Raw genomic sequence first — 10916 nt, 5'->3', positions numbered from 1 at the left:
AAGCTTTTTTGGGGGAGTTCTCAGGAGGATATAGATATTATGGAAATTTCTCTCCATATTAACCATATGGGGCCATAGAAAATGTATTGTAGACATATAATAAAATCCAATAGATCTCATACAATCTACACATGCTCCACATATCATATAGAATATATAGCCTAGGTATTTTTGTATAAATCAATCCAGGATTATGGGGTCATATAAATTCAGAATAATCAAATAAAATGGATTAATGTATAACACACTCCATCGTATGATGTCTTTATAGCTCATATAGAACATTATATATATCAATTATAGATAATGTAGATCAATTGTATATTGCTATGCATCCTAATGGGACCCTTTCTATGCATCTCATATAGAGTTACATAAAAATAAAACCTAACTTGCATAGATAACAAGATGTACCTACTGGCCTATGGTGTTTATGAATATTTTATCCATAAAAAGTTAACCCTATATATAGTTCATATATAAAGCATAGACTTAAAGTGACTTAATAAAGTGATATCTAGTCTGAACCTGCTTATGTTTCAAATATTATACAGAACCACATGCATGAGTATATAGTATATGAGTATTACATAGATTGTATTATATAATATTGATTATCCATGTAAGCTAAATAGTTGTGTATAAATACTAAATATCATTTATCTGACTCTATACATCTCATCTGACTCGTTAAATCCACTCGCAGCCATGATAGATGTGGTATGCCATATAAATATATAACTGTAGACTTATATATATATATCCCATATCACAGATCATTGTAGAGTCATATGCATATATAGAGTATACAGATAATAGACATTATTTCTAAAGTCAGATTTTATATATGTTACTTGTGCAAAAACAATATAAATTTAAAACATTTTACATCTTCAATCTCGAAACTAAATTTGAAATGACTATGGCCTCTTTTTTATTTTAGCCTTTGGACAGATTGCTGGTTTTTAGACCACCTGTTAAAAATGTGCTCTTAAATTATCTGTGTATCTCCAGCAATAAACAAAGACATTGATCATTGTCTGCAAACTGCTAATTAGGCTTAATTATTTGCTAATTGTTAATCTACAATGGGAAACAACATCTCTGACCTCAGACCAAAGGGACAATTTGTGCCTAATTAGTGAGATAATTAGCTTCCGATAGAATTAGTAAACTTTGCTGTCCGGTTGCTGAGATATTTGGAGGAGGACTAATGTCTCCAGGTGTTGCAGAAGTAATGAATCATGTAGAACAGGCAGAATCCAGTCCACATGCCTTCACATTAAACTGCAATGGCCGGTGGGCTGGCTTTCTGGCGAGGACACAAACACACTGGAGAGGGACCAGCCATCTGTTCCCGGGAAATGTGCTGAAGGAACCGAGACACAGCAGCGAAAGGCCCACAATAAACATGTACAAAACCCAATTAAGCATTTTATTAACACATATCTCTCTCCTTTTTATTAACAAATAGAAAACAGACCGCCTGTACAACAGATTGAATGCCGTTTTGTCTCTATGTGAACACAAAGTCAAATGAATTCTTCCCGTGTCCGCATTTTTCATCTTACTTTGTGCTCAGGCCATAGGAGGAAAGAAACACTTGAGTATGCACATGTTTTCAGTCCGATGATGCTGTCGCGACGTTACGGGAGATTTGTCTTTACGAGCCACAGTGAGAAATGATCGGATGGCCGACACGTGGAGAGTCCAGGAGGTTGTGTGTTCCCAGCCTCAGCCGCAGACTTTCCCCACTTCAGCTGCTAGTCGGAGCGAATGACGGATGGCCGTGGTTCTACTGGAGGTACGTGATGGCTGTACATGTGTGTGTAGGTCTGTTGGGTCGAGGCCTGACCTTTGACCTCAGCTGACCCGGCACGGGATAAAGACTTTGCTGTGGCAGCAGGAACACCATTTCTCTTGTCTTTCTTTCACTCGAGAATGGAGGGTTTCCAGAAAGCGTCCGTTTACTGCTATTCAGAGCAGAACAGCTTTGAATGCGTTCTCTCGTTTGATTGGTTTATTCAGTGTTCTTAACGACGGCAGGTTCATTAAGGTCACTAACTCGGGTGTAAGCGTTTCATCTCTTTTATACTTGATTATATTGTTTTATAAAGTATCAGGAGGTGAAAATGTTGTTTTAATTGTATATTTTATAAAAGTTCCCTTTTTCCCACCAAATAAAAGTAGATCATTAAAATATAAGAATGATAAAAAATAAGAAATCATCAGCAGCTCTGAGTACACCTCTTATAGTATTAGTAACCTGGGTCATGTGAAAATACATGTCCACATGTGCTAAAAATAACTGAACATATATACGAGAAAATTATAAAGGAATAATAATAATAATAATAATAACAATATACGAAAAAAAGATTAAAAAGAACCCCTTAGATATGCAATGATCAGCATAAATGATACAAATATTGTATTTTCTGACAGATATACCAATCATAATGATGATACAATAATAATAACAATGATAATAAAAACAATGGCAGATGATGTTGATCGGTATGAAAATGAAATGATCGTAATCTTAAAGCAGTAAGGTAATACAGAGACAGGAGCTGTGCATTAGAGAACAGAATGAAGCGTTTGTTACTGTTTTCAGAGAGAGGAACAGGATTGCGGTGAAGTTCCAGTGATTTCTCCTCTCTTCTGATTTGACGTTTCTCTCTGTCTGTTTGTCAGTCTCTCTCTCTCTCTCTCTCTCTCTTTCTCTCTCCAGCAGTGGTGACTGAAAAGGTCGGATGGTTATGGCTCAGAAACAAGTGGCGGCTCTCCGTTCTGAGGCATTCTGGGAGTGGTTACGTTGCATAGTGATCGAAGCTGCCAAGGTACTCCAGAGCTGCTCTGTAGCACAGCTGGTACTGGTCCTGCACACACAGTTAAAACACATGTGACTAAAACACCCTGAACTAACGCTTTGCCTAAAAATGAAAGTCTGATTTGGAGTAAATGACGACAGGTGAAGTATTATTGGGGCGTGAGGTTTACCTCCGTCTGTACCATGGCAGGTCTCTGCGTGCGGAGCGTTTTTATGGTCTGGAACATGTCCACCACCCCTTCATACCTCATCCGCTCCAGAACAATACTTAAAGTGATGAAGACCCCTGTTCTGCCCACACCAGCACTGACAGAGAGAGAGAGAGAGACATACACAACATCTAGAGGTCAAATGTCTGGGGTCGATAAAATTTGTTTCAAATAAGTTTTTAAAAGAATCCTCTTTTGTTCACCAAAGCTGCCTTTATTAATTGACCAAAAATATAGCAAAATTGTAATGCTGTAGTCAAATGATTAATTGCGATTAATCGCATCCAAAATAAACGTTTTTGTTTACATAATATATGTATGTGTGCTGTGTATATTTATTATGTATATATAAATACACACACACACGCATGTATATATTTAAGAAAAATATGTTACATTTATATATTAAATACATTTATATATAATATAAATTAGATGAATATAAATAAATACATGTAAATATTTTCAAAATATATTCTGTATGTGTGTGTATTTATATATACATAATAAATATACACAGTACACGCAAATATATTATGTAAACAGAAAATTTTATTTTGTATGCGATTAATCGTGATTAATCATTTGACAGCACTATAAAATTGTAATATTGTAAAATATTTTTACAAATTAAAATAGCGGTTTTCTATGTGAATAAATTGTAAAATGTATTTTATTCCTATGATGTAAAGATGACTTTTCAGCATCATTACTCCAGTCTTCAGTGTCACATGATCCTTCAGAAATCATTCTAATATACTGATTTGCTGCTCAAGACACGTGTTGAAAACAGATTTCTGTGGAAACTTTTCCTGGTCACACTTTATTTTAAGATCCAGTTCCCATGGTTAACTAACTATTAACAACTTTAGCCTCAGTAAACTGCTAATTACTGTAGTTGTTAAGTTTAGGTATTGTGTAGGATTAGGGATGCAGAATATGGCCATGCAGAATATGTGCTTTATGAGTACTGATAAACAGCCTATATGCTAGTAATATGCGTACTAATAAGCAATGCGTACTAATAAGCAACTAGTTCATAGTGAGAACTGGTACCTATACTAAAGTGTTACCAGATTCTTTTGGGAAAAAAATCTTACTGATCCTAAACTTTAAACTGTAATGTACAGATACAAAGTCGGCTTTGGGATACAGTCAGTAATATCATTTTTAATATAGATTCACAACATTTTGAATATTCAGTATAATCAGGCAGTGCTATACTACAAACACACACTACATGCTCTGCTGCGTCTCACCTGCAGTGAACAGTAATTGGTCCGTCCTGACCAAACTGCTCCTTGGTTTTGTGGACTTGGCCAATGAAATCAATAAAGCCCTCTCCTGTCTTTGGCACGCCTTGTTCTGGCCAATCGGTGAACTGAAACTGGCGGATCGTCCTAGACTGGCCATCCTGAGAGAGAGAGAGAGAGAGAGTTATAAGGGCGTGATTTAAAGAGACAGCACAGCTGAAGTCATACAGTCACATCTGATCAACTCACCCTGGCGTCTGTGACTTTAAACTCCCGTAAGATGTACTGCGGCATGTTGTATTCAGCCATGGGGTCCACGACGAAGTACTGGTAGCGCGCGGATCTCTCTGCAGGCCAGTACTGATGACACTTCTCCTGTGGAGCCAAACACTCAATTAAAAGAGCAGCTCACGCCTCACACTTGGCTCAATTGCTTTGTCCAAACCCCAACATTACTGTTTTTGTATTTTGCCTTTCGTCTCTGTGGTTTAATGCACAGAAAGACAGCCTGAGGCCAGCATACAACTAGCTGATTTCAGCATTATTAACATTTCATTAGTCATTCAAGAATCAGAGTATTTTTTGTAATAATTACAGCAGAGTATTCAGACATTTTCCTACATCCACATTGCATGTTTATTTTGTTATTATTATTTGATACGCTTAAATCAGTCCCGCCAGGGTTTTGTGATCATGCAGCTGCAATAATGAATGCAAATATAACCAGTCCTCTCATTATTTGCAGCAGCTTGCATTTTTGCACATATATATATATATATATTTTTTTTACAAGTTTTCCTTTTAGAGAATCAATAGTAGCTAATCAAAATCCAGAAATCTGAGCCCAAACAAATTGATCAATGTGTGTTCAACTGCCAAACCACAAATGATTTCAGTAACTATGCACAGTTATTTACAGTAACAGTACTATATAGTATTAAACGGTATTAAATAATGATGGTAATGGTGGGTTTTTAATGCAAAACTGTGCCAAGTTTGCTGCAAATATCACCACTTATTTCTTTTTTGGGAGAAAAGCTGCAGCCACTTCAGTGACTTTGGGATGCAAGATTAGAAAAAATGTCTTGTGAAATCCTGATGGGACTGTTGAATGATTCATAAAAAAAGAAAGCAGATCCATGTAAATCTTTTGCTGCACATGAATATATATTTTCCATGACTTTGAATAGACTAACAGGCAATCACTCACAAAAAAGTTACTTCATGAGCTGCATTATAATTCAGTCTACTGTTACAACTGCTTCTTTGTGCGGTTCTCCTCTTCATATTTATGTAAACTTCATGTTTTGCTGCTAATATGCAAAAGTGTTGCAATATGTGACATGGAATCAAAGATATAAACAGCTGAATGTGTGACACTCCCTTAATAAATTGAGTTGTTTTGAGCTGAGCTGCCTTAAAGAGGTTTATTTTAACAGCATTGATACACAATTAAAATTTTAGTTCATTTCTGTCTTTATTTTCAATTTCAGACTTTTTAATTTAGAATTTAGAAACAAAATGAAAATTAGAAATGTTGTCTTGGCAGCTAGCCAAGTTTTTCTCTTTTATCTTATTTCAAGTAATGAAAATATTTTGTATGGTTTTAGTTTTAATGAAAATAACCCTGCCTTAAAGTCGACAGGACATCAAAGATGAACAACATTTCACAATCCAATCAATTCCCAATGGATGCAATCAAGAGCTGCCCTACTTTTTGCCTTTTTGAAGATCTTGTTTCACTCACATTACAGGAATAAAATGGGTTTCTAAGAGCCAAAGAGACACTGACTTTGTTCACTGTGCAGGAACGTGAGAATCTGTCACAGTGACAATGGTGTGGACTCACCCGTCCCATCTCTCTGAGTTTCGTCAGCATCACCACAATGGTGGAATTGTGCTCCCAAAGCATCCTCCAGAAGTCCTCCGTGGTTTCGGAGAGAGGACCTTGTGTGGCGATATACGCCTTCTGCTGCCTGTGGGAACAACACATGAAGATAAAGCTTAAAAACACCAGAATCAAGACAGAATGTTAATGAACAGCTCTCTCCAGGAGTGACGTGGGAAGATTAAGGGAAGAGTGATTCCTCTAGTCTAACAGCAGGAGGCGCTGCTGCTCCATCCCTGAAATCATAAATACACAACTCAGACAGATGAGCAGATAAAGCTGCAGTAAGAGAGAGAGAGAGAGGAAACACTGGACAGAGAATGAGTGACAGTCAGAGTGTGAGAGTGTGAGACAGGTGTGAGACAGGTGAGAAAGACGCTGGGTGTGGAGGATGAGACAGATAGACATGATTGTGTAGCAGAGCTCTAGATCACTCTGACTGCATCACGCTCCTGCTGTGAGATCCCCAGGTCTCTGCTGAAGGGGCTTTTGAGATAAACTCAGCACATGCATCTCTGAGGTGGTTTAACAAGTGCAGGAAATGTCTAATCTGACTTTAGCAGCCTCATTATTATCTTTCAGTGATTTTATCAGCGCAGAACTCTTAAATCTATCTATCTATCTATCTATCTATCTATCTATCTATCTATCTATCTATCTATCTATCTATCTATCTATCTATCTATCTATCTATCTATGTGTCTGTCTGTCTTATATCTATCTATCTATCTATCTATCTATCTATCTATCTGTCTGTCTGTCTGTCTGTCTGTCTGTCTGTCTGTCTGTCTGTCTGTCTGTCTGTCTGTCTGTCTGTCTATCTATCTATCTATCTGTCTGTCTGTCTGTCTGTCTGTCTGTTTGTCTGTCTGTCTGTCTGTCTGTCTGTCTGTCTGTCTGTCTGATAGACTGCATGACCTTAACATCTTCAAACTTTTGGCCAGGCTTTCTAAAGTCAACATCAAAATTGAACTTTTAATCCTTCTTTATGACATTGGTGGGATGATAATGTTGTGAATATCTCTTATATTGAAATCCTAAATTAATGTCCAACGCCTTAGACTACAATATCTTACATCACTGCTTATTTCCATAAAATGTAGCTTCCTTAGACACGCCCATATTGTCAATGATCTGTGACTCTCACTGACCTCAGCACATTTGGTCTCTGTATGAGTGAACGCATCTTCACGCAGGGCATGCTGGGAGAAGACCACATTCATCCAACAAAAATATGCTGAAGGGAGTCCTGATCTACACACACACACACACACACACACCTCACAGGTGTGACAGTGCCTCATTTGCTTCACTAAATGACAGAAAGCGAAATTGCTGCCCCCCCCACCCATCACACACACACAGCACACACACACACACACACTGAAAGCTCATCAAGCTAAAAGCATGTGAAAGCCCTTCTCCCTCTGTCCTTCATTACAAACACGATTACTGCCAATTATGCTGTTTACACTTCAGTACGGCGGCAGATGCAGTGGGAGCTCTTTGATTGGTCGTTAATTTGATTAAGGGCCAATAATGAGCCCAGATTCTTGACACACCTCCACCCCTCCATCTCACATGACCCCTCAGCAGCAGCAAAGGAAGTGTTTGATTCAGGATGTTAGTAAAGGACTATTCATATGAAGCACTGATATTTGCAGTAAATGTTCATGTGGCAGAAAGCTGCACTGATCAATGATTCTCAGAGACTATAGTCACAGCAGACAGCATCGATACTGTCTTAGGTAATGCAATTTTAATATCCATTTTTCCAGTTTTTCATTCACAGGAAATTCTTCAACGTATTTTCAATGTACAATCCCTCAAACAGACTATACTGCAAAAAGAAGAGACATGAAAAGTAATTGCTTACAAAATAAGCATGTCTTTAACATGAACACTATTCATACTAAATGAATCCTACACGCTCTGAAATACTTAATTCTGATTGGTTAGTCATAGCATTCTGATGCCATGCTTCTATAATGAGTGCTGAACTGTTTAATTAGCAGCGTAATCATTCTTCTAAACTTCTCATTTTGTGTTCCAAAGAATAAGGAGAAAGTCAAATGATAAGACATAATGACTTAAAGATTAATAAATAGTAACAGAACCAGGCATGTGGTCAGCTAAAAATAATGTAAAAATACATTTTATTATAAAAAATAATATAAAAAATGTTTTTATTTTATTATTATTTATATTATAAAAAATAAATCAAAGAAATATCACTACTGCAGTGATAATACTTAACTGTAACAGAAACAAAAACAGGTATTTATTATTCAATAAATATATCATTTTAAATAATAATAATAATAATACTTTTATTTTATTATTTAAATAAAAAAAATTGCCAATAATGAAATGTTACTATTATTGAACATTTACATTGTACTGTAAAAAAATAAAATAAAAGTATTTATTATTATTTAATTTTACTGAACAACAGTAAAATTACAATAATATTTATTCTTAACTAATGCACTTCTCATTATAATTGGTTGGTGTGTGATGCATTTTCAAAGGCACGTTATAAGTGTCCCAAACTCACAGCACTGGTGAAGATTTCGTGTGGAGCAGTATTTACTGTTAACCGAGACACTGAAAACACTGAATCACTCGCGCATAAATGAACACAGTGTTGCGCTTCACTCTGAACACACACCGCTCATCAGACTACATGTTTATATAATTAATTCACAGCCTTTGAAATTCATATTTTAGGTCGGAAGATAAATCTATATCGATTTGGAAAAATGTCAATGCTGGGAATGTTATTGGTGGAATTATGCCTTAACTCTGTGTCTGAGCAGTGGGCTTCAATCAGACCCACTGCAGTCTGAACGTTTATCTATGTGCGTCTGTGATGGATTGAGCTCTTCGCCGGACTCCTCATGACGGGTAATCCTTTTACTTGTGCGCTGAACTGTGTGCATCACCTGTCAGCTCGGGGCCGCGCCGATTCCCCAGTGCTGATAGCGCTCCAGTTATGGACATTACTGCCAATAAGAACAATTTGTCCTGACAACTAGCAGCACAAAGGCAGTAGACACGCAGGCGCAGACTTCCGAGACGGGCCATGACTCTGAGCTGTCACATCCAGCAGGAGTCAAAGAGACGGTGGACAGTGACGGAGAGACTCGCTGCCGTTCGTGGCAGCAGCACCTCTTCAGAAGAACACACCATCTTTCATCCGATTTCTCCAGAGCCTGATTCACAGTTGGTCTCAATTGGTTGTCAGATCTCTATTTTTGACTTCAAGCTAAATTCTGAATTTAAGATCTGGCTCCTTTTCACTTCACGACTGAGTTTGAATTAAGTTAGCCGCACCACAGGATGTTGAATTGAAATGGCAGGAAGTGGAATTTACTGAATTGCAATTGCAAACCTTGATTCATATACCTGTATCCGTCGATGAAGCTGGCGTTAATGTAGTCGGACCCCTCCACGCCTCTGATTGGCTGCAGACACACTCGGCTGGACTCGAAGGGCATGATGTTGACCAGTCGGTTCTTGAATTTGTTGCACGGCAGACTAGCGCTGATGAATCTAGAGGTGTGTGCTTTAGAGTTGGCCAGTTTCTGCAGTGAGAGAAGACACAGAACACATTCATATTGCTCTGAAATTGTGAAACGGACTCAAAACACACTATTAATCAAAGGCTGAAAAAAGAAAGGATGCATTAAACTGCTCAAAATTGATGGTAAAGACATTTATAATGTTACAAAAGATGTGTTTTACATAAATACTGTTCTTTTGAACTTTCTGTTCATCAAAATATGAAGCAGCACAAATGTTTTCAACACTGATAATAATACTGAGCAGTAAATCAGTATATTAGAATGATTTCTGAAGGATCATGTGGCACTGAAGACTGGAGTAATGATGCTGAAAATACAGCTTTGATCACAGGAATAAATTACATCTTAAAATATATTCAAGTAGAAAACAGTTGTAAATTGCAATAATATTACAGAATATTCAAATTTTTGATCAAATAAATGCAGCATTGGTGAGCAGAAAAAGCTTCTTTCAAAAACACAAAAAAATATTTCTCGCTGAGGACAATTAATGAGATTACATTTTAGCCTTTCAGACATTAGCATACTGTAATTTTCTTTTTCTTTTTGTGAGTTTTGAATAAATATTCCATAAAAAATGTTTCTTTGAAAGTCAGCTTTTTGTGTGCATCTTATTTGGCATCATTATACTGCATAATAGTCCATTCTAGATATTACATTTAGCATTGGTCATTAATTCATGAAATAGAAGTAGTTCAGAAGTTAAGCTCAAGTTCACTATTCATGGCATAATGTTGATTACCACACTGAAACTCAAAAGTGTTTTTTTTCCATTGTCAACATTTGATATCTTTCTTTGGGGGAGAATGAGGTGTTTTGAGTGGCTTTGTACTCAAACTTCAAATGATACATGCTCTTTGAATCTCAGTATGTCACAAAGATGCATCATGGGGAAAACAGCCCATTAAAATCATTCATGTTGTGCAGGGAAACCCAAACATGTTTCCACACTCCGCTCTGACTGCACTGGCCCCTCAGAATCACACCGTTCTCATCTGCTGGTGAAACAACATCAAGCATTAAAAGCTGATTACATCCTCGACGGATCTATAATGATCCTGCACGTAAAGCAGCTCTGAGCCTCATCATCCGGGCTATGGAGCGTCTGTGAGGACAGCTGCTGTATGTTAAAGGAGTGTTTTCATG

General features: G+C 37.1%; 1 protein-coding gene across 1 annotated transcript in view; it reads right to left on the bottom strand.

The window, feature by feature from the left end:
• Window positions 1-1415: 1415 nt before the first annotated feature.
• LOC306844848 (receptor-type tyrosine-protein phosphatase F-like) overlaps window positions 1416-10916 on the bottom strand; it is a 183250-nt gene continuing 173749 nt past the window's right edge. Inside the window, exons 27-32 of the mRNA XM_079377260.1 lie at window positions 9592-9770; window positions 6145-6271; window positions 4545-4670; window positions 4302-4456; window positions 3004-3139; window positions 1416-2882 (exon numbers count right to left, since the gene is read on the bottom strand). Coding sequence (XP_079233386.1) covers window positions 2814-2882; window positions 3004-3139; window positions 4302-4456; window positions 4545-4670; window positions 6145-6271; window positions 9592-9770 — 792 coding nt within the window. The 3' untranslated portion in view covers window positions 1416-2813. The remainder of the gene's footprint in view (window positions 2883-3003; window positions 3140-4301; window positions 4457-4544; window positions 4671-6144; window positions 6272-9591; window positions 9771-10916) is intronic.

The sequence above is a fragment of the Barbus barbus genome, assembly GCF_936440315.1.
Source record: "Barbus barbus genome assembly, chromosome: 25".
NCBI classification, from domain to species: domain Eukaryota; kingdom Metazoa; phylum Chordata; class Actinopteri; order Cypriniformes; family Cyprinidae; genus Barbus; species Barbus barbus.
The sequence above is the reverse complement of the archived record's forward strand: the minus strand, read 5'-3'. Positions and strand labels throughout refer to the sequence as shown.